Below are 23,411 nucleotides of genomic sequence, written 5' to 3'. Positions count from 1 at the left end.
TAAAGAGCACCTAGAAAGTTCAGATTTGGCCCCTTTAGTTCATTAGTTTGAGGCATGGCAATCTCAGTACCTTGCCTAAGAATGTTAGGCATTCAGAACATCTAGTAAGAGTTGATGAGGACTCTTGGTATGTGTCATCCCAATTAATTTCCACATGTGTATAGTTCCCATCTGACAGATGGGACCACTTAATCTCAGGGAGATTGAATAACTTCCTCGATATGTGGTTAGTGAGTAGAAAGTCCAGGCAGGACTAAAACAAATGGGGTGCTCTTTCTTTCTTAGAATTAAACTCTCCTGGGCTGGGGATGTAGCTCAGTTGGTAGAGTGCCTGCCTTGCATGCACAAGGCCCTGGGTTCAATCCCCAGCACAGCAACAACAACAACAAAAAGAAATTAAACTCTCCTTGTTAAAATAATGAACTTGGCATGGGAGGCATATTTTATTCAAATCTGCGGGTTCTTAGTCCATGAAGTACTTCTCATGCTGCACCCACAGGGTCCCCAGTGCCTCTCTGGAAGCTGGAGCACAAGAGTACTCAGCACATCTCATTTGATACTGATCAGGAAGGGCCGAACCTTTGTGCTGTTGCCGAACCACCAGAAATAGGTAAGGGTCCCCAGTTGACTGGGCCACACGACAGCACTGATGTTGACCTCCTTATTTCTTATGGCAACAAATGGAACCCGGAGGTGAACATGTTCCACAGGACCTAAAGGAATAGGAGAAAAAAAGGTAGTTTTTATATCCTCAGAAGAAACCATCAAACTTTATCACACTCCTAGATTCTTTAATCATAATCCCTATCAGCATTCCCCATAATATAGCAATAATCACAGACCACAGATGTTGGGAAGGGTGTCTATGCTTGAAATAAAGTACCTGGTTAAACAGGGAACTTAACCCGGGTTTCAGATTTTTTGAGCGATAACCAAATTGAATTTACATCTGATAAATCCAACTACCACGAATGCTTACAAATTTCCAATCCAAGGACAAAGCTAGTTTACTAGACGCCTGGCCATTGAAAAGGAAGATAAACAGCGGTCTGTTTCATTTCTGACAATTAGCATGTTTTGTGATTTGGGGTCAATGCATTATATGGAGGGCTCCTCCATTATCCTCCATCGTTAATTGGTTTCCATCCTCTTCAACAATGAGCCATTGTGTCTCATCATCTGCAGGACACAGTGGGTGTCATTCAGAAGCTGGCAAGGCCTCTTCACAAAGAGGAAAAAGTACATGTCCCTAATTGAAGGAGAAACAAATGCCAGGTTCTCTTTCTTTTTTTTTTTTTTTTTCCGGAAAACTGGCATGACCAGCATTGAGCTGTACATTAGCAAAAAATATATATATATACACATGAACACACCCTCAGCAGAAAACATGAAAGTTAATCCATTCATTCAAAAAATGAGAAGAGAAAAACACTGATGAAAAATTATGAATATATCAGTGATGCATTATTTGGGGGGGGGTGTAGATTCATTATTTTAAAACTCTGTGGCACTTTCTCCTCCTGTCATTTCTGACAATGTGGATGAACCCAGACGGCATTGCATTAAATGAAAAAAGCCAAGCACAGAAAGATCTCTATCAGATGATCTCACTCATATGTGCAGTCTTGAAAAGGAGAACTCACAGAAGCAGAGGGTACTTTAGTGGTTGACAGGGGGTGGGAGAGGTGGGGTGGAGTAGATGCTGACCAAAGAATACCAGATTTCCAGAAGACAGGAGGAATAAATTCAAGAGGTCTATTGTACCAGGGTGACTATGGTTAATAACATTGCATTGGATTTTGAGAATCACTAGAACAATAGATGTAAGTGTTCTCACCACAAAAAATAAGTCTGAGAGGTGATGCCTATGATAATTGGCCTGATTGAGCCGTTCCACAGTGAATGTATATTCCAAAACATCATGTTGTACATGATAAACTTGTACAATTTTTGTCAGTTAAAAAATTAATGAAGAGAAAGAAATTTAGGAATCTGTGTATGTGCAGTCTGAAAATGTTTTCTGCCTACAGCTCTCTGCCCTGACTCCAGGCATACGGCACCGCAAGATATTTTCCAGCAAATAATTTCAACCTTGTCACTTCATGTGCACATCTGGTTGAACATTTAATTATTTTAAATAAGCAAATCTGGATTATTTCTGTATGGTTTGCTCAATGTCAGTCAAAGAACACAGAGTGGGAGAAAACATTGGCTACGTCCGTGGCTTTATTTACTCATTTTTAGGAACTTACCTGACTAATATCTTTAATACTTGTGTAAAGAAACAATGAGAAACATAGAGAATCTGGGGCAAGGGGACCCTGGCTAGACCCCAGGCAGGAGGGAGATGAAGGCTTGCTTCCTGCATTGATGCTGATGTCGACCCCAGCCGGGTTCCGATGACTCATTCTTCCCTCAATGGTCAGAGTGCGGGGGGATGGGGGATGGGGACACTTCTTTCCTCAATGAGTTTGTTCTTACTGCTACCCACCAAAAAGAGTAAAACCCTTCCCCAAGATGCCTCAGGGGAACCCTGGGCTTTCCAACAGCTCAGCAACCTGCACAGTGGCTTAAGGCCCTGGAAATTCTCAACTTTGCCACTTAAGGGCCTTGGTTTAGTCAGGGTGGATACTGAAGCATACTGTGATGTCTAAAAGGAAATCTCCTCCATCCTAAACTCACTCCAGACACAAAAGGGGTGGAGCTTACTTAAATTAGAATGACATCCAACACAGTCACATTTGTTCCAGTTTTGTGGCAAGAATCTTTGGTTCAAAACAATCTTAAGAAACACTACCATGTAGGAGAAAAATGTGGATCAGCAAGGAGAGAAGAGAGTTGAGAAGAAAAGGAAGGGATCTAGGGGGAATAAGCAAACTTCCAAAATCCTCAGTTTCAAATCATGTCCTTTTTGATAAAAATCTAATAACGTGAGTGAGGTTGATTATTCTGGGTGACTAACAACTACTTTTGTTAGCTAATGACCCAAGGTGAGGCCAACAGCAGTTTCCACTGGTAAAGGCAGCCCTGATGGATTTGGAGGGAACTGTGAGCATGATAAAAGTTTGGAGGAACACTTCCTTCTTCATGCACATAACCCGCAGGACACACCTGGTCCTCACAATTGTTTTGGGCATTAAGATACAGGGGTCTTCACAACTGTCTTAAGGTTCACTGACAGCATGATCAGGAACGTGGGTGGGGGAAGTTCTCAGAACAGAGGAATGTGAAGTTATTTTTCTTTCTTTGTCTTCATTTTAAAAGACGGCAGAAGTATCAGGGAGGAAGCTAACAGGAAGGCCTAGTAATTGCTGTAATAACAGGTAACATTCATCATGTGCCAAGCTGGGTGCAAAGCAGCATTCTGCACACTGCAGAAAAACGTTAAGATCGACATAAAACTGCTGTCCTTTAGAAAGGTCTACGTGCAAGGCTGGCCCTTGGCCTGTGGCTGGGAACTTGGTCTGGGAGTGTTCCCAATCAACAGTTAGCTAACTAGTAGGAGTGGTTCACGTCACCTAAATTGGCTTTGCAAACAGGATGGTTTATTGCAAACATCCACTTTCCACAGGGAGTTGGGAGGTTTGGAATATGCCAGGCAGACAGCGCTCCTGTGACTGGCTCCCAGTAAAACACTGTGGACACTAGTCTCTAATGAGTTTCTCTGGCAGAGAGCTCTTCCGTCGTTACCTCCCACCCCAGAGGAATCAGCACATCCTGTGTGACACCACAGGGAAACGGCCTGTCGGAGCTTACTCCTGATTTTCTCCGGGCTTCATCCCCTTGAGCTTTTCTTGATTTTGCTTTGTATCTTTTTGCTGGAATCAATCATAGTCACAGAGGAGGATGAAGCTACACGCCGGGTTCTGAGAGTCCCCCCCAAGTTTCTCATCAAGCCTGGGGGTGGTCTTGGGGGCCCCTGACACACACACACACACACACACACACACTTTCCAATTTGACTCTTTTAGATTCCTTATAAACTTTGTATTAAAGATGAAGAATCAGAGACTTAAGAAGGTGAAAAAGTTAGATGTGGAACAAAGAAATATGATGAATTCAAGTGCAGGTCTCCCTTGCCCTAAAAACTATGCTCATAAAAACTGTGCACACAACCTACCAGGCTCCTGACTTGGCATTTCCAGCCCAGAGTGATCATAGCCTGTGTCTGTTTGACCTGTACAGGATCCATTTCTTGCAGCACCTCCCCTTCTTCAATAGATGTAAGCCCTGCAGAGCGGGACTATATTGCTGTCTGCCCAGTGCCTCGCAGGGTGTCCCGCACATTGTAAGAACTCAGCAAATATTTGTTGAATAAATTAGTGAATGAGTGGGTGCTTTATTTGTATTTCCTTTTTACTGTTGTAAGAACCCTATTAGGTGAAGTAGTAGAATTAAAACATTTTAAGATGGAATGTAGAAAATTTGAAAAAGAGATAATTTATCTCAAGGTCACATGTTTTTAGGAACATAGTTGACCTACAGTCCAGGTCTCCTCCCACCTGCCCCACTATCCATCACGGTTGCTCCCTTTACTAGGAAATTAGCCAGGGACCTCTTAGGTGTAAGTTGCTTAAATGGTGGGGATCATACCATCATTGTGTTGTTAATAGGAAAGGAGACCCTTTTATTCACTTAAACTCTTTCAAAACTTGTAATTTTCACCTAAATGACATGTCACCTGAAAACCACCATGGGGTATAAAGTGGTCCCTGCTTAGCCACTGCTTGCTTTCTGCTATATTATGAGCCATAATCACACTCTGAAACAATTAAAGGGAAAATTTCCATAAATAAACAATTCATAAATTTTAAATTGCACATTACTCTGAGTAGTGTTACAAGACTCTAAATTCCAGATGGGGAGATGTCTCAATCTTCTGATTTGGACCACTATGGTAGACACACTGAACCCGGCCTCAGCTCTGAACTCTGAATTCCAGAAGTCTGGACTGAAGGAGTTGCCACTGGGAGGAAAGACAGGAAGGAGGTGGTTCATGCCACTTACAAACCACGTGCAGGAAGAGGACGGCTGTGTCTGAGCCAAGGTTGTTCTCTGCATAGGCGGTCACCTGGAAGATCCCCGCACTCTTGTACACATGCTTGATGCCATCCTCGATCGGGCTGAAGTTGGCATAGGACACAGCAATCCCATCTCCAAAGTCGAGCTGGATGTTTGTCCTCTGTAGATCACCCTGCAAGGGAAGAGTCATTGACCTGGGTCCTTTCACGAGGTCCTGTCTGACTTCCATGCTTCCTCCTGTTGATTCTTCAGCAACACCTTCTTTAGACCTAGGTCTTTCCCAGGGGACAGAATCACCCTACCACCATCACTGGACTCCTCTCTGATAGCCACTGGGCACTGTGGGCAGGCACTGTGGACCTACTCTCCCTTTATATGCAAGCTTGGGACAGTTTGAATTGGTATGACCCTGGCCACAGTACCACACCCTGGCAAGGTACAGCTTCTCTGAAATCTGAAGCGGGGAAGCCAGGGGCTTTCCTAATCCCTCACTTGCATGGTTTAATTCTTCTGTGTCATAAAAATAATAGCAATAATAGTAGCAGCTAGCACAAAGGCATCAGTGCCAAGCAATTAATCTCTCTCATAACACTCTATTGCAGAAAGTATTTTACAAATGGGGACAAAAATCATTAAACTAAAGTCACATAGCCAATAGTGGAAGACTCAAGTTTTGAAAGCAGTCTAGCTTCCACGATAATACTCCCAACCACAATTCTATAGCTATCATTGTTCCTGTTTCTGGGCATTTATTGTTGCATTCTAAAAGCTATGCTAATCACTTACCACATCTCATATAATGCCATCTCCAAAATTACAATATGAGGTAAGGTGATCATTCCCATCCAGATGAATACTCTATACTATTCAAAATTACGTATGTGTTTTCTTGTCCTTGGGCTTCTCAAAACCTACCTAAGCCCCCTGTTCTCTGAAGCCTCTTCTAAGTAGCCCAGCTCACAGGTATCTCTGACTCTTGGAAGGTTAAGAGCACCTTGGGTGCTGGCTGGTGATATGATGTCGATGGTTCAGGTGAGTACATGGTACCACTTATCTTCTTAAGACCTGATGCTGAACCCCAGCCTTCCTGTCTCCCCCTTTGAATAAATGCAGTCCACCTAAACCTCATGCAAAGATGTTGTATAAAGAAGAACAGGGTGCATCTGTTCATATTCAAAGATAAATGATGGAATAAAGAGAGAAATACATGATTTTGGAATTACGAGCCAATCATTCTGCCCAGTGCACTGGCCACAAGTTCATTCCCATTTTCCTCTGTGGCAACTTGGATGTGAGTGAAATATTGATAGGTGCTCTCCCGACCCCCCCACAATATCAACTATCCTTGAGTTTATAAATATAAATTAAAGTGAAAATGAATCCAAGGCAATTCAAATGGATAAGATCATGGCTCTTCAAGTTCATTCAAGAGAAGGTTTTTATAGCTCTAGTCCTGAAAACTCCCTAGTGAAAATGCAATAATGACCTCCTCTAAATCTAAAGTCCTTTAATTCAAGCACCTGGTGTGGAACAAGGCTGAGGAATCTGTCACTTAGGATAAGGAACCTTCACCATCAAGCCTGGTGTGGTCCTGACTTTAAAGGCTCTGAAATGCTCATGCTTGTGAGAAAAACCTCCTGACTGGCTTTGCTCTCTTTCCAAGATCTCAAGAGCACAGAGCAATTTGCATGTAAATTTACAGGGCTTTGTCAATCAGGGAACCTTCCAGCTCCACCACCTCAGCAGAGTATCTGAAAAGTTCCCCATTTGGGAAGAAGCTAAACAACCCACACAGTGAAAAAGAAGCAGACAGCTGTGCTTCTTGTACCCTAGAATGAATGCATGCCGTCTGATCTCACTGCTTGGGTTGCAAAAGACACTAAAAATCTAATGGAGCAGGTAGTTGATGTGATAGTAACTAATACAATATTCTTTACAAAGGTTAGTTTAAAGTATTTTAATAATCTTTCAAGACCTTTTGAAAGTTTTGTGGGCTTTTCTAATCAATGTGGCTAAAGGTTAGAATTCTGCAAAAAGAGGCTCCTAAAAGCAATGGATGCATTTGAATTTCCTTTTCCTGGCAGTTTACAGTTTATGACCTTATGGTGATAAACATTTCCTAAGCAGACCCTAAGAGGGGACCCTGAAAAATATATCCAGAGCCACAGGCCTCAAGAGGCAAGTGGGCCCCCACTGGAGACAGATCTTCATTGTGGAGTGAAAGGAGGGGGTCTTGAAACACCCCAAGTGTTCTTGCATGCCTCTCTGCCTTCTGCAGAAGTCTCTGCTTTTTGATGTAGACACTGGTGCACCAGCCTCTGGAAATGGAAGATCTTTGTTTTCTTTGGTCTCTGAGTTTAGACCTCAGACATCCAGGTGGTTTCCTACCTCTTCCATGAGGATGATGAAGGTTGCATTGTGTCCCTGCTCTGCCACCAGGCGCCCATCGGTCGTCACCACGTGGAGGCCCCGAGGGGCTTTTCCGGGACACAATTGGGCCTTGGCGGAGTATTTGTCCCTTAGTCCATCTGTGCAGTTATTGGACACAATCCTCCGGTACCTAAGAAGAATTGACAATTGACAGTACTGTGCTTTTCATCAAGAGTGTGAGAGCGTGTGCACATATGTGTGTTAGAGAGCTAAAGAAAGAGATACGCTCCCCACAGCTGCCCCCAAAACCAAGTCTAGAGAAAGACAGCCATTTATGAAGATAAACAAACTCGGAGGAACTGCTATCCTTCCATCTCCGGAAAAGTAGCTCCTTAAACATTACTATTGATCCTACCTGGTGAGCCACGGATCAGATCAGTGTCTGAACCAGCTAAGAAAAATCAATGTCTGACTCACACATGGCAGAAGAGGCAGACCAGTGGACAGGGGAATTGGGAAAAGTCAGTGCATCTCTCTGTCAGGGAGGAGCCAGCTGTATTTCCCCAAGACCATCCCCAGCTTTCTCCATACCAGAGAGCAGCTAGAACATCAGACTTCCAACTCTCATTAATCAGGAGGCCTCTTCCTGTCTTCTCTTCATCCCCAGGATGTCATTTCTTCCCCTAAAACCTAACAGCCTTTACGCTGGAGCCAACTGAGCTATTTTATAACATATTTTCTCTGTTTTGTTAGTATTTCATTTTGTACTCAACACAAATATCAGATTAGAAGCACAGGTTTAAAACTCCTGTTCAATCCAGGTAAAGTTAGCTCACGGAAGAGAAAACCTTCCTAGAAAAGGAATCAGTGTTCTCATAAAAACCACGTATGTCAATATACCACTCCCACTACCTCCATCACCAACTACCACCACCACCACCACTATGACCACCACATCATGTCTTCTTTCACTCTCTCTGTCAGGAATAATCAACCACTCCATCCATGTTGCCTTCTTCTGTGACATCCAATACAGAGGAATACAAATTCTTCTTGAGTGAAACTGGTCCTAAATCCACCTGACTTTCCTCATAGGTCCCCCACTATTGCAATACCTATGCTATACCTCCATCCAGAGATCCCAGGGAGGGAGATGCTAAGCAAATGTTTTCAGTAGTTGTTTTCTCAGGTTAGAAGATAATGTATCTTCTTACAAATGTACATCATCATTGTTCCTTGTGGATCGAGCTTATGCCTGGAACTCTGCTCCCCAATATGGCAGCTGCTTTCTATAGGGAGCCACTGTGCACCTGAAATGTGGTCAGTGTGGTTTATTGCAGTGATAAAATTTTATATATCAGGTTAAATAATATATATCATCAAAATTAATTTTACTTTCTAAAAACTTTTTAATTTTTGACCACTAGAAAATTTAAAATTACATAGATGGTTCACCCTATTGTTCTTTTGATCATCACTGATCTATATAATCAAATTTTCAAATTGAATTATTTTTCATGTTGATCTTTAGTCACAAGATATTTAATTTTTATTTATGATACCTATTTCAGTAGTAGAAGTCTTAACTCAAACTTGCTATCATCCATCCTTCCTCTTCAACCTCAACTAGCCATCAACTCAAGCTGGTTGGTGATTTGTAATATCAGCCAACACTAAAGAAAATTGAAGGTATATGTAGATGCCTACAGTGAATCTCTGAGGGGAAGGTGCAAATAGACTTTCCTTTTCATATGTGTGATTTATTTGGTTAGTTATTTGTTGCTTTTTTCACCTAAATTACTTAAATTGGACCTACTTGTACACAACACATCATGTATATTAGGACACACAAGATGTCCTAATGCGATTATTTTCTTGTGATGTGTAAAGGAAGCTGTGGTTGTCAGTTGGCTTATTCTTTGCAATTATTATATCCCCTTCCTCAAACTTCCTAAGTTTTGTTTTCTGACATCACATCTGCTTAAATTCAAGCTGATGGATTTGCAGTTTGAATGGCTTAAATCCCTAATCCAGACTCCTACAATAACATAACATCAAAGGTTCTAAAATCCCAGACTGGAATCCAGGAATAGCCCTCTCAGAACTGTTGGAAGAGGTGAGAATTGAGAGGACACCTTAGTCTCTTGATACTCATAGAATGTTCTGGAGACCAACAATATCCACATCATGCAGGAGACTTTTTAAAATGAAGGGTCTCTACCTCACTCCAGATTCTCAAATCAAGTTGCATTTTAACAAGATTTTCAGATGTTATGTAGCCATATTGGAATCTGAGAAGGGCTGCAGTCCATCCTTGCACTTGACAAATCTCTTCTGCATCGTAGAGGCAGCAAAAGTAAAGGTCAGAAAACAAATCTCCAAGGAAACTGTTTTCAAGTAACTAAGAGGTAACTAATAAGTGAGCAAAGAGAGAAACAGACATCTAATTGGAGAATTACCAAGAGTGTGCCTTGACCTTCTCATCTCAGAAGCTCCTAGGATGAGACAGGAATTTTCATTTGAAGATTTTAGCGTTGATGTATGAGAATGGCTGTTCACCCCTCATCAGAAAGCACTGTAATGGCTGTTCATCAGTTGTAGCAACTGACTTCATTGGAGACCCAAGATACAAGGCAGCGTCCCTTTCCAGAAAAAATGTTTTGACCAAATAACAAATAGGGTCTGCCAGAGGGAAATGGCAGCAAGTATTGAAACATGGGAGATTAGAGATCTCTTCAGAGGCTTCCCAAAAGGAAGCACTCTTAACTAAAATTTTGTCTTTTGTTTCCCTTAGCTACTTGAATAAAAATAAATAAATAAAATAAAAATGAAAATCTATCTACATTCTATCTTCTCCAACAGCCAGGCGTTCCCTTTGATGCCACCTCAGGGTAAGAGGAAAACATTGAGTCCGGTTCCTTCAGGTGTTTTACTTACCCAGTGCTATTTAGGTAGCTCTGGCCAAGGCTGCAGTCCTTTGACGGGGATGCTGGATTGTACCAGAAAGCTGGGACACACTGGCTCTCTCCATGTCTCTCATAGCCATAGTCACTGTGGGGAGAAGGAATGTTGTGGAATGATGTGCATGTACAAACACCCACAGACACATAGAAACACACACATGTCCTATTGCAACCCGACACGTCACAACACATGGTTTTAAGTATTTCCAGTGAAGGCAGGTATTCATACTTTGAAAATGAATTTTTAGATTTAGACAGAGTTCTGAGTCATTTGGAGTTGGTCAAGAGGGGAAAAAGTAGTGAATAATCCAGTGGAAATTCTAGGTTGGAAAAGGTTTGGATTCAAATGATGCGACAGGTATTACACTGGTCTGGAGTTGGGTGGAGGATGCTGTATACATACATAGAGTATTGAACCCAGGGACACTCACCCACTGGCCACATCCCTAAACACCCCCCACACCTTTTTTTTCTTTTTAATTTTAGGGCAGGGTTTCACTAAGTTGCTTAGGGTCTTGCTAAGATGCTGAGACTATTTAAATTTAAAAGTATATTTGGGTTACAGTAGGAAGAATTAAATAAGTAGAGGACAACCAAGATGACTTAAAGATCAAGTTCAATGTTGTGATTCAATATATGTTATTCCAAAAATTGATTTCCTTTTTTCCTGAAAATTCATTCTTTCTCAAATACCAACATAGCCATTCAAACTTTTCCTGATTAGATAGAACAAGGCCCCCCTATTTCCCTAAAAATATATGTGTTGCTCTTTCCATGTTTCTATAAAATTTCAGCAATAAAAAAGTGAAGAAAGAAAGTCAGGCATGATTCTCTTCTTTTCTCCCATGTGCTAAATGAGGAAGTACCAGACCATTTCAGTAGAGGAAGGCCAAGGGTGTCACCCTACTTCTTGGTGTTTCATAAGGTTCCCAGGTGTGTAAATGTCAAAGTAGAAGAAGAGTAATAAAGTAGATAAAAAGTGATGATTGCTCTTGTAACTCGCCGGAGGTCACTGAGGCTGGCTCCTCTTGGCAGCAGAATTTATGTTTCCAAGTGCAGCATCCAAGAGTGTCCTGAAGCCTACAGACTGGGCAGCACAATCTGGGCATTTGAATATTGATCCACTGAGAGTTAAGAAAACATAAAACGGCAAGGGAAGCCACTCTCTCTGCACCGCCTGTGCTTTCTTCTGCTGCTCTTAAATTCTTTAAGCCAAAAGTTTGTTAAATTTCAATGAAAACACAGGCAAATTATCTGTGTGTATCTTGGAGGGGAGATAGGGATGCCAACATAATTCCACACGTAGTTATCACTTGATATATGCCCTGACCTTTAAAATAAATAATAAGCCCTGTCCTCAATTGATTTTCAGTCCTCTGGGGAGAGAGACACAACATACCCCAACTAAAGAATGGATTAACAGCAAGAAGCAGAGCACTAAGTCATATGGTTCAGAAGTGATAACTGATCAATGAGGTCATGTTCGCTAACTGCCCAGCTTGACCATACTCCATCTTCTCACCCACTTCTGTCCCAAACCCATAATTGCACACTTCTGGCCCTCTTTATCTTTTTGTTTAGACTTTTCTTGAAGCACTTTACCCTTTGCCTGTGTTTGGTGGTCTCCTACTTCTTCTTTAATATCTAGGCAGTATGAGGCTGTCTCTACTTTCCTAGACAAAAATCTTTAGGGCCAGAACATGTTGGAAACTGAAATGAAAACTACAACAGAGCAGGGATCTGTGTCATTGTTTACCACCCATGTAAGAGTCAACAACAGTACCTAGAAATTTGCAGGTATTGAATAAATATTTGTTAAGTGAATGGACAGTCCAATCACATTAATAACAAACTCATAAATTATATCACTGAGTTGTGTCTATTTCTGCAGGAAGATTGTGAGTCCATTTCTAGAAAGTACCCCCAAATGCTCAAGAGATTACTGTGGAGTGAACCTGAGTAGAAGATCATTGCAAGGAAAGGTAAAAATCATGATCAGCTTTGATGGAAGGAAGGAGAAAGAAAGATCTCTGCCAAGTAAATCCTTTGCTAAGCATCCTGACCAAGTATCATATGTAACCCAATACACAATTTATACATTGTTTCACTTTATTTTATTATTACTATCAATTATATTATTATCTATAATATATACAGCTAGGAAATACTATAATATTATATTATATGTGCTTCTTTTATTTTGGCAGCAGTGGCTGGACCCAGGGATGCTGGACTGCTGAGCTATCTGCCCCAGTCCTTTTTATTTTTCTATTTTGATACAGGGTCTAAGTTGCTTAGGGTCTCACTGAGTCGTTCAGGTTGACATCAAATTTGTGATCCTCCTGTCTCAGCCTCCCAAATTGGTGGAATTATTTGCCTGAACCACTGTGTCTGATTTGTTGATGCTCTTAAAGTTATTTGCATCCATGTGTATGAATGGTAGGGATAATCTACAATATGGGGCCACTACCTCTCTCTTCCTAGTCTACATTCACTGATGCCATGTTGGTAGCTTTAACCTGTCGTGAATATATATATACAACAATCAGTATTTGTTAATTCCCAGAGAGCTGGAAGTCCAATATTTACCAGCACACCACCGAATATCTTATTTCCAAGCATTATTTATCTGTGAATAAACTGGGCTGTGGTATGGTTGTACTACTTCTCGAAAATTCCACAACCACTTGCTTTTTAAGGTGAAGCTGTTGGCATGTCCAGCTAACCCTAGGAAATATTGGTAATCTGTAAAGGAAGAATGCTCTCTTAAGCAGCTCTGGGAAGGAGAGAAATGTTTCAATACTCTTTGCTAAACGTAACCATCTTTGGCAGTTCTGTTCAGCTCTGCTACCTGTTAGCGATGCAGTAATTAAAAAAAGGTGCATCAGACTTGCTGCTTTGCCCCAAAGAGCAAAAGCACCTCATTAATATTTAACAACTTTAGCAGAAACTGGCTGCCCCCAAGCTGTGGACTTCTTCATTAATTTCTGCTAAATGTATATTAAAATCTCCCATACTGTCCAACCGCCCTCCCATCTCAGAAGTCTGCATGATTTAGACAAACAAGCAGCTCCGGCTGCTGCTCCAGCTTCCTAGGAAAAGGCGTTTTCTGTTGAATTGAGAGGTTTGGATAGAATGCACCAGAAAGTTGGATTTGCCTCGGGGAAGTGTGCTGCTGCAGATTCTGCAAACACACAACCAGTCTCCTTCAAGGAATCAGTCACATTTGTGTCTTTCATGATTATAAAAGGTTTAGAATGTATCAGAGTTTTGGAGAAAATTTCTTCTTTTCCAGGAACCTATATAGCTTCCAAACCCCAGCCAAAGAAAAGCGATTCTGAAAGAGGATTAGCCAGCCTGGTTCAGACATCAAAAAACTCTGCATATCAGAACAGGAAGGGATACCCAGACATCCCCTCAGTTGATGGACTGAAAAGGAAAATTCAAAAAAGTCAAAAAATGCCAAAGAGAGTACATAACAGGGTGTGGCAGATAGAGGTGGTAATCAAGAATCTTGATCCCTGTTTGGCATTACAATGATCCCAAGTGACACCTGTTTAATCATCAGGGAGGGTCTCTGGACCCCAAGAATGATGTCATGAAACTCTTGGGGTCAACCAAATAGACATGGTCTCTTCTAGACAAGCTCTGAGCCTTGTTCAAGCTTTAGACCATGGGAAGCCCTGTCATTTCTTCCTGGACCCGTCCTCTCTCTGTACCCTCATCCGGCAGGTGAGATTCCAGGGCTAATGTTCTACAGGCACCTCTGTCCCATTTTAGGACTTAGTGTAGTATTGCGGGTTTGGGATCCAGCAAATCTTATCAGGCACAGAGCAAGCACCCACCAAACAGACACAGCAAACCACCATCACCACAAGATATTGATTGACATTGCCATTCATTAGCTGAGGCAGATGCCTAAGTACGGCCCTAGTGAAAGACAGACAATTATATCCAAGCCATTTCAGAAATTATTTTCAAGACCCAATAGTCATTCCTCAAACACCTCTCCTGATAAATCCCACTCTATCCATCTGCCTCATCCCTGACCAACAGCCTTATCCTGTCTCCACTCTCAGTTCCCGTTCCTTCTCTGAAGACCTGCTTATTCTTGTTGAGCTACTCAGCAGCAAGGTCACACGGCTCACCCCCACTTGTTTCAGGGAGCTTCTCTGGCTTATGTCAGTCCTCTGTGGTCTCTTCCAACCATCTCTAGCACATATGGTCAGAACCAGAGCTAAACAATAGAACTTTCTACAAAAATGGAAATGTTTTATATCTATGCTGTTCAATATGGTAGCCAGTAACCAGTACAACTAAGGAATTTATTTTTAAATTTTATTTCATTGTAATGTGAATCATCACATGACTAGTGGCTACTATAATGGACACTTTAATTCTGGTCCATAAAATTCAGCACTTAATTATATGCTTTATTATTATTCTCTGTTATGCCTTCTTTTAGTGCAATGACTCTTGTTTATGTATTGTTTATTGTCTTATTTATACTTTGACTTGTCCACTACAGAAAGATCCTGCTTGCTTGGGCTCCTCATGCACATTACTGAAGGTTGAATAATTTTAGACATGCCTTGGATTTGTGTGGCCCATCCCAGAGCTCCTCCCCTGTCTTCTACCTCACCATTTGGCAACCCTGCTCTGAGGATTTGGCCCCATACTGGACATGAAAGGTAGCCACCACTACATATTAAGAGGATCTGAAGTCAAATGATTATCTTGAGTGAATTAACTTCTCTGTTTGCTCATGTCCACCTGTAAAATGCCTATGATAGCAAACTCTCCTCCCAGCTGTTGGTTGAGATGTTTAAGAAAGAAAATGAATGCAGAAGACTTGGTACAACACCTGGTACATAGTAGGTGCTCAGTAAAAGTTATTGTCAAGTGATCAGATGGGTGAATAGAAAAGAAGATGATGATATTCCATAACCACTAGGCTAACCTGGTTTTTTACTGAACAAATAGATTTGGGTCTCCCAGAGGGCGACTCTTCCACTGGAGCCCTCAATTCAGAGCAAACTCTTTATGCTCCCCTTTCTGACTACCTGCTAGTCTCTAACATCCTTAATTCTCAGTGAGAATTTGGTCCTGGCTCATCACCAGCACCATGATAGAGGTTGCTACAGAGCAGCTCTCTAGAGTAAGTTGAAGGCTAGGGGAGTTTGAGGCTCTTATGTTGAAACATCGATATGGATGCCATGTTCACACTTATTAGTGGTACCTGCTCTGCTGAAAGCTGTGAAAGTCAAGATGTCCCACAAATAAACCTCCTCTCTTGAAGCAGAGGGGGAACACAGGTGGACACACCTTCCCTTTGTGAATCCAGGTGGTATGCCACAACTCTTCCACCACAGTGAAGATGATTAACCCACCCTCCCCAGCCTCCAACTCTCCAAACTGACTAAAGTAGGCTGCATCCTCTCCCTGCTTTCTCTGGGACTTACACCGTGCCTGGACCAATCCAATGCACATGTCCTGATTTGACTTAGGGAAACAACTAAGTGGAAAGTGCATGATAATGGCTTCTGCTAACCAAGCTGGGCACTTCACATTCCTTAGCTAATCACATTTCCCGGTAGCAAGGACCATTGAGAAGGAGACAGAGCTATGAAACTCGTTGCCATGCACTGGTCTCTAGCACTACCTCAAACACAAGAGGCAAGCTATATTTGATGATAAGACTATGTTTTAAAACCCGAGCTCTGCTAACTGAAACTGACTTAAAAACAAAGAAGATAATTTCAAACATTCAGTCCCAGTGTTTCCCCAAACCACAGTAAATAACCCAGGATTTCAGAAATTAAAAACAAAAAACTTCTTCTCCCACATAGAGAAAAGGTAAAAAAAAAACATACTTTTAGATCATATTATATTTTGTTATTTTTCTATGATTATGATCATTAAAAACCACAAGCCTCAGCTGCTTACTTACACTGACTTCTTCTACCTTCTTTTATAATATGAGGTATGATTGACTACAGACATGTAAGTATACCTTATATATATAGAATGCCCATGACAATTCTGGGCCACATTCTTCCAAATGAAAATGAATTTCAGCCCTGTTTTCTTCTGGTTCTGTGAAGAATGTCACTGGAATTTTGATGGGGATTACATTGAATTTGTGAAATGCTTTTGGTATATGGCCACTTGGATGTATTGATTCAGCCTATCCAAGAACAAGGGATGTCTTCTCATCTTCTGAAATATTCAATTTCTTTCTTCAGTGGTCTATAGTTTTCATTAGTAGAGGTTTTTCACCTCTTTGATTAGATTTACTCCTAGATATTTTTTTTCTTTTTTGAGGTTATTATGAATGGGATGACCTGCCTGATTTCTTTCTCAGCACATTCATTATTGGAGTATAGCAAAGTGATTTTTGTATATTGATCTTGTATCCCTGCTCCTTTGCTAAAGTCGTTTATTAGTTCCAGAAGTGTTCTGGTGAAGTTTGGGGGTCTTCTAGATATAAAATCATGTCATCAGCAAACAACAATAATTTAAATAGACACTTTCCCCCCCAAAAAAATGGGCAACAAAAATTGAAAAAAATGTTCAACATCCCTAGTAATCAGGAAATGCAAATAAAAACTACATTGAAATTTCATATCACTCTGGTCAGAATGGTAATCATAAAGAACACAAATAATAAAAAATGTTGCCAAGGATGTATGGCAAAAGGCATGCTCATACATCATTGGCGGGACTGCAAATTAATACAAACACTTTGGAAAGCAGTATGGAGATTCCTAAAATGACTAGGAACTGATCACCATATGACCCAGCTTTCCTACTCCTTGGTATTTATCCTAAAAAACTAAAACTAATGTGCTACAAGAACATCTATGTTGATAGCAATGAAATTTACAGTAGCCAAGTATGGTATGGAACCAACCCACATGCCATCAACAGATGAATGGATAAAGAAAACACACACACACACACACACACACACACACACAAAAGGAGTTTTATTCAGTAATAAAGAAGAATAAATTGCATGTGGGCAAGATTTTCTCTCACTCTGTAGGCTCTCTCTTCACATTCTTGATTGTATCCTTTGCTGAAAAAAAAGGTTTTTAGTTTGAGTCCATCCCATTTATTGATTCTTGCTTTGATTTCTTGTGCTTTGGAAGTCTTGTTGACGAAGTCTGATCCTAAGCCAACATGATGAAGATTCAGGCCTACTTTGTCTTCTATTAGATTCAGGGTCTCTGGTCTAATTCCTAAGTCCTTGATCCATTTTGACTTGAGTTTTGTGCAGGGTGAGATATAGAGGTTTAGTTTCATTTTACTGCACATGGATTTCCAGTTTTGCCACCACCATTTGTTAAACAGGCTATCTTTTCTCCATTGTATGTTATTGGCTCCTTTGTCTAGTATGAGGTGACTGTATTTATGTGGTTTTGTCTCTGTGTCATCTGTTCTGTGCCATTGGTCTGCCTGTCTATTTTGGTGCCAATACCATGCTGTTTTTGTTACTATTGCACCAAAAATACAAAGAACCCAATCAATAAATGGGCCAAGGAACTGGACACTTTACAGAAAAAGACATACAAGCAATTAATAAATATATGAAAAAGTGTTCAACATCTCTAGTAATTAGAGAAGTGCAAATTAAAACAACTCTAAGATTTCATCTTACTCCAATTAGAATGGCTATTATCAAGAACACAAACAATAATAGATGTTGGTGTGGATGTGGGGAAAAAGGCACACTTTTACATTGCTGGTGGAGTTGCAAATTGGTGCAGTCACTCTGGAAAGCAGTGTGGAGAATCCTAAGAAAACTTGGAATGAACACACCTTTTGATCCAGTTATCCCACTCCTCAGTTTATACCCAAAGTACTTAAAATCAGCATACTACAGTAACACAGTCACATCAATGTTTATAGCAGCTCTGTTCACAAGAGCTAGATTGTGGAACCAACCTAGATGCCCTTCAACAGATGAATAGATAAAGAAAATCTGGTATATATACACAATGAAATATTATTCAGCCATAAAGAAAAATAAAATTATGGCATTTTCAGGTAAATGGATGGAATTGGAGAATATCATGCTAAGTGAAATAAGCCAATCGCCAAAAAACCAAAGGCCAAATTTTTTCCCTGTTAAGTGAAGAATGATAAATAATGGGGGCAGGGGATTTAGGGAGTTAGAGAAGAATGGAGGAACTTTGGATCATGTAGAGGGAAATGAGGGGGGGTATGAAAAATGATGGAATGAGACATATTATTACCCTATGTACATGTATGATTACATGAATGGTATGAATCTACATTGTGTACAACCATGGAAATGAAATGATGTACCCCATTTGTGTACAATGAATCAAAATGTAGTCTGTAAAGAATTTTAAAAAATAAATAAAATTAAAAAATAAAAAAAAAGAAGAATGAAATTATGGCATTTGTTGCTAAATGGATGGAACTGGAGAACATTTTGCTAAGTAAAATAAGCCAGACTCAGGAAGTCAAGGGTTGTTTTCTCATATGCAGAAACTAGAGCAAATAAGGGAATAAAAGAGGGGAGAATCCCCTGAAAATAGAAGGGAGATCAGTGGAGCAGAGGAAGGTGGTTGAGGGGGAGGGACAAGAGACAGGAAAATAGGTAGAATGAAATTGACCAAATTATACTATGTACATACAAGAAAATACCAGAGTGAACTTCACATTTATATATATCAACAAAGCACTAATTAAAAAAAAAAGACTAAATAAATTGAAGGACAACCGATGAAGAAGAGGAAGGGGAACAGGGATGAGAAAGTGGGAAGGGATAGGGGAAATTTGGGGGACTGAAGAGGGGCAAATTATATTCCATGCTTTTATGATTATGTCAGAATGAACCCCAATATTATATATAACTATAACACAGCAATAAAAACATAAAGAAGAAATAAAAAATAAATAAAGATAATCTATAGAGGATTATTGGAGACCATACACCTCTTAAAATTCTATCACTGAAGATCAAAACGACTTTATTTGAAATTGTTTTAGGATTAATGAAACATTCCATATGAAATTTCATCCACAGTGGTAAGCCTAAGTTTCTTGGAGATGAATTCTAATATCAGAGTAGCTGAACATGGAGATGATGCTTCTTCTGAAACATAAAGTAAATATGATGGAATAAGTCTTGTTTGATTTCTGGAGAAATGGATGGTATAGAGGTAAGAAGAATGAAGAATTTAGCTAGTTCTGCATTTGAATCCCAGCTGGTAAGCTTGGTCAAATAACTTATGGTCAAGATGCTTAATCTCGTCTCATTAAAAGGTAACAGTGAAGATTCTGACGTTACAGGGCCTTGGATACAGGTAGTATTTCTAAGCAAAGGGGAGAACCATAGGATGCCTTGCAAGGGCTACCCTCCCCACCCATCCTATTTTATTTAGAGATGGATGGTGAGAGTAGTTCCTAAAGAATGGTTCAGAAACATATCAAGCAATGCCAGCAGCACTAAAATAAATGGATAACATCCCAAAGTACTACTTTGAAGACTTTGTTTATCTGGATGTATACACTCTGGTTTAGTTGCTAAGAATACAACAGGGACCACTTAACCCTGGGGCCCTGGATTCAAAGCAACAGCAGCAGCACCAACAGCAACCATGTGTTGTATGTCTGTGCTGGACACCACTTGGTCGAATGCCTTATCTATATTCATGGCACCTCTTCATCCATTCAGTCATTCGTTTCTTTCTTTCTATGACCCAAAGGGACACATATAATGTATTTTTATTTTGCAACCTAGGAGATGAAGACACAGGGATTAAGAAAAAAATCCCAAGATAAAAAATTGTGAATATTAGCACTGGGATTTTTATCCACACCAATAAATGCTAATGGAGTTACTAAAGGAAATATGTTAGAATTCTTGTTCCTCTTCACTTGTGTGGCTTCCCAACAATGGGTGAAGGTCTGGTGTGTCTGGAAAGACACAGGATATAAATATAAAACACACATATTTATATGCTAAGGCAGAGAAAGGGTGCTTCAGAGGAGGCAGTTTGTAGCAAGATAAAAGTTGCCTGAAATTCATATGCTGAGTATTTAGGTTGACATCAATCTGTCACAAGTCATAATTCTGAGTGAACTACAGTATACGTGGCTTTGACTATTTTAATTGATTGTGGTTAATTATTCAAATTATTTATTCCAACTGTGAAAACAGTCTTTGTTCCCAAATGGTCAAAATTGTTACCGAAGGGACCCTGCTACTGAAGTTTAAATTCCGTTTACTACATTCCTTTTGATAAATCTCACTGAAGTCAAGCTTTCTAAAGAATGAGTTCGGGATGAAGAGTAGTTAGGGAGAAGTCAGTCACCCACTTGGCTTGTAGTTGTCAGTTCTATTCCCAGAGGAAAGTGGGAAACAGAATAAGCTTTCTGCACAAATCACAGCTAGCTGGATAAAATGAGGATGGAAGGAGGACAGCTATTGGTCAGGGGCAGCTGTTCTGTACCCAGGGATTCACGGTTAAATCCCTTGTTCTCTCCTCTACACCATCCATTTCTCTGGACTAACCTCTGTTATTCAGAAAGCCCTAATGCAACTGTGTCATTGCCCAGCCCCTTCCATGTTCAGAGGCTCACACTTGAGCCTTAGCTTTGTCTTTTAACCTGGGGTGAGCCACAATCAAATAAAACACTAGCTTTTGACTGGAACACAAAGGAAGAATTCATCCAGCTGGGATCAGAGGCATATCCACACATTCCCAGCACTGGAGAGGTTCTTGACCCTTCTGAAAAGAATGTTCAGAATCATGCTACAACTTGTCACTGAATGTTTAGTGTGTGCTAGACACTGGGAATTCCACAACAAGGAACGTCGAAAGTCCCTGCACTCATAGCACACACATTCTACTGGGGAAAGATGGAGGAGAATTGGAAATTCCAAAACAGGATCATTTCACAGGGTGATCAATAATAAGGATACAATGAAACCGAGCAATGTGTTGGAGAATGCCAGGGCACCGGTGAGATGAGGTGGTCTCAGAAGACATTTCTGAGAAGTTGATAATTTTGCTGAGACATGACAGATTCAAAGATGCCAGTCATCCTGAAATTTGGAAGAAATTCTTATACTTCTAGTTCCTTCTTCTATGAATGAGTCTGGATTCATTAAGTTAAAGGAGATGATAGTGTGACCACAATGCAGGAAAAGAGGGAAAACAGTAAGAAATTTAGACACAGGTAAGCCGAAGTCAAATGACTGACAACAGAGTAGGCAAGAAGACAGGATTATATTGTAAGGGGAAAGGGAAACTATTGGAGCATTTTAATCATAGGAGTTATGTGATCTGACTTGGATTTAATCAAGCATAATTTGGGGAATGGATTTTAGGGTGACAATCGTTGAAGGAGAGAGAGAGTAACTCTTGGAAGGAACCATCCTTTTGGAGATGGTGGAAGAGCTTTGAGTCACAGTCATTGTGGAGGTAGAACTTCAAGGACTCAATGGCCTTGATCTAAAGAGAAGGGATAGGAGATTTTGACTCTAGAACCTGAGTGGATAGCTGTAGGTTCTATCAAATATGGAAAAACTGGCCCAGGAACTTTTTCCACACTAACCCTAACCCTAGTTCTGCTTTGGCTGCACCAAGTTTGACATCCCTCTTAATAAGTCAAGAGATGTATGCTGAAGTGATAGATAGATACATGTCTATCCAAGAAGAGAGCTAAAGCAGGTCTGGAGGTAAGAGTTTGAATATTTGGGAGTCATGGGCTATAGGTGAGAATAAAATCTCAACAGGTGAGGTTTTAAGTTGTTCTTTGTCATTGCCATTAGAGAATTACAGTCTACAATAGTTTATTCAATATTTCAAAATAATGAATAACCCAATCAACAAATGGACTAAGGAAATGAGCAGACACTTCACAGAAGAAGATCTACAAGCAATCAACAGATATGAAAAAATGTTCAACATCTCTATTAATAAGAGAAATGCAAACCAAAACTACCCTAAGATTTCATCTCACCCCAATTAGAATGGCGATTATCAAGAATACAAGCAACAATAGGTGTTGGCGAGGATATGGGGAAAAAGGTACGCTGGTGAGGATGCAAATTAGTGTAGCCACTCTGGGAATCAAAGTGGAGATTCCTTAGAAAATTTGGAATGGAATCACCATTTGACGCAGTTATTCCACTCCTTGGCCTATACCTAAAGGACTTAAAATCAGCATACTACAGTGATGCAGTCACATCAATATTCATAGCTGCTCAATTCATAATAGCTAGATTGTGGAACCAATCTAGATGCCCTTCCAATGATGAATGGATAAAGAAACTGTTGTATATATACACAATAGAATATTACTCTGCTATAAAGAAGAATAAAATTATGGCATTTGCAGGAAAATGGATGAAGTTGGAGAATATCATGCTAAGTGAAATAAGCCAATCCCAAAAAACCAAAGGCCAAATGATCTCTCTGATAAGCAGATGATGATACATAAGTCGGGGGTGGGAGGGAGACAACAATGGAGGAAGGATGGATTGTATAGAGGAAAGAGGGGTGGGAGAGGTGGGGAGAAGGGAAAAATAACAGATTGAGACAAACATCATTACCTTATGTACATGTATGATTACACAAATGGTATGACTCTACTTCATGTACAACCAGAGAAATAAGTTTTTACCCCATTTGTTTACAATGAATCCAAATAAATTATTAAAAAATTTCAAAATAACTAGACGAGTCCAAAGATTTCCAACACAAAGAAATGATCATTGATTGAGCACATAGAAATGTTAATTATCCTGAATTGATCATTATAGATTGCATGCATGTACACATTATCACACTGTGCCTCATAGATACTTATAAATACTACATATCAATGAAAATGAAAAGCAAAGGAAATGATGGCAGACAGTTCACATGGAGGCACAGTTTGAAGGTACAGGTCTGCAGGTAACCATCCAAGGCTCTCTAAGTTCCATCTCTGCCCAACCTAACACCTCTCTGACTGTCCAATACGTATGCTCACTGAAGATGAGGAGAATCCCTGGAGATGCTGCTCAGA

The 23,411-nt window shown here is 40.3% G+C and overlaps 1 protein-coding gene across 1 annotated transcript in view; it reads right to left on the bottom strand.

Annotated features, from left to right (window-relative positions):
* Positions 1 to 23,411, bottom strand: part of Sorcs3 (sortilin related VPS10 domain containing receptor 3) — a 584,659-nt gene that overhangs the window by 29,015 nt on the left and 532,233 nt on the right. The window contains exons 17-20 of the mRNA XM_047552984.1: positions 10,330 to 10,443; positions 7,411 to 7,582; positions 5,008 to 5,194; positions 580 to 713 (exon numbers count right to left, since the gene is read on the bottom strand). Of these exons, the coding sequence (XP_047408940.1) occupies positions 580 to 713; positions 5,008 to 5,194; positions 7,411 to 7,582; positions 10,330 to 10,443 (607 nt within the window). The remainder of the gene's footprint in view (positions 1 to 579; positions 714 to 5,007; positions 5,195 to 7,410; positions 7,583 to 10,329; positions 10,444 to 23,411) is intronic.

This window comes from Sciurus carolinensis, chromosome 5 (genome assembly GCF_902686445.1).
Source record: "Sciurus carolinensis chromosome 5, mSciCar1.2, whole genome shotgun sequence".
Taxonomy (NCBI): Eukaryota; Metazoa; Chordata; class Mammalia; order Rodentia; family Sciuridae; genus Sciurus; species Sciurus carolinensis.
The sequence above is the reverse complement of the archived record's forward strand: the minus strand, read 5'-3'. Positions and strand labels throughout refer to the sequence as shown.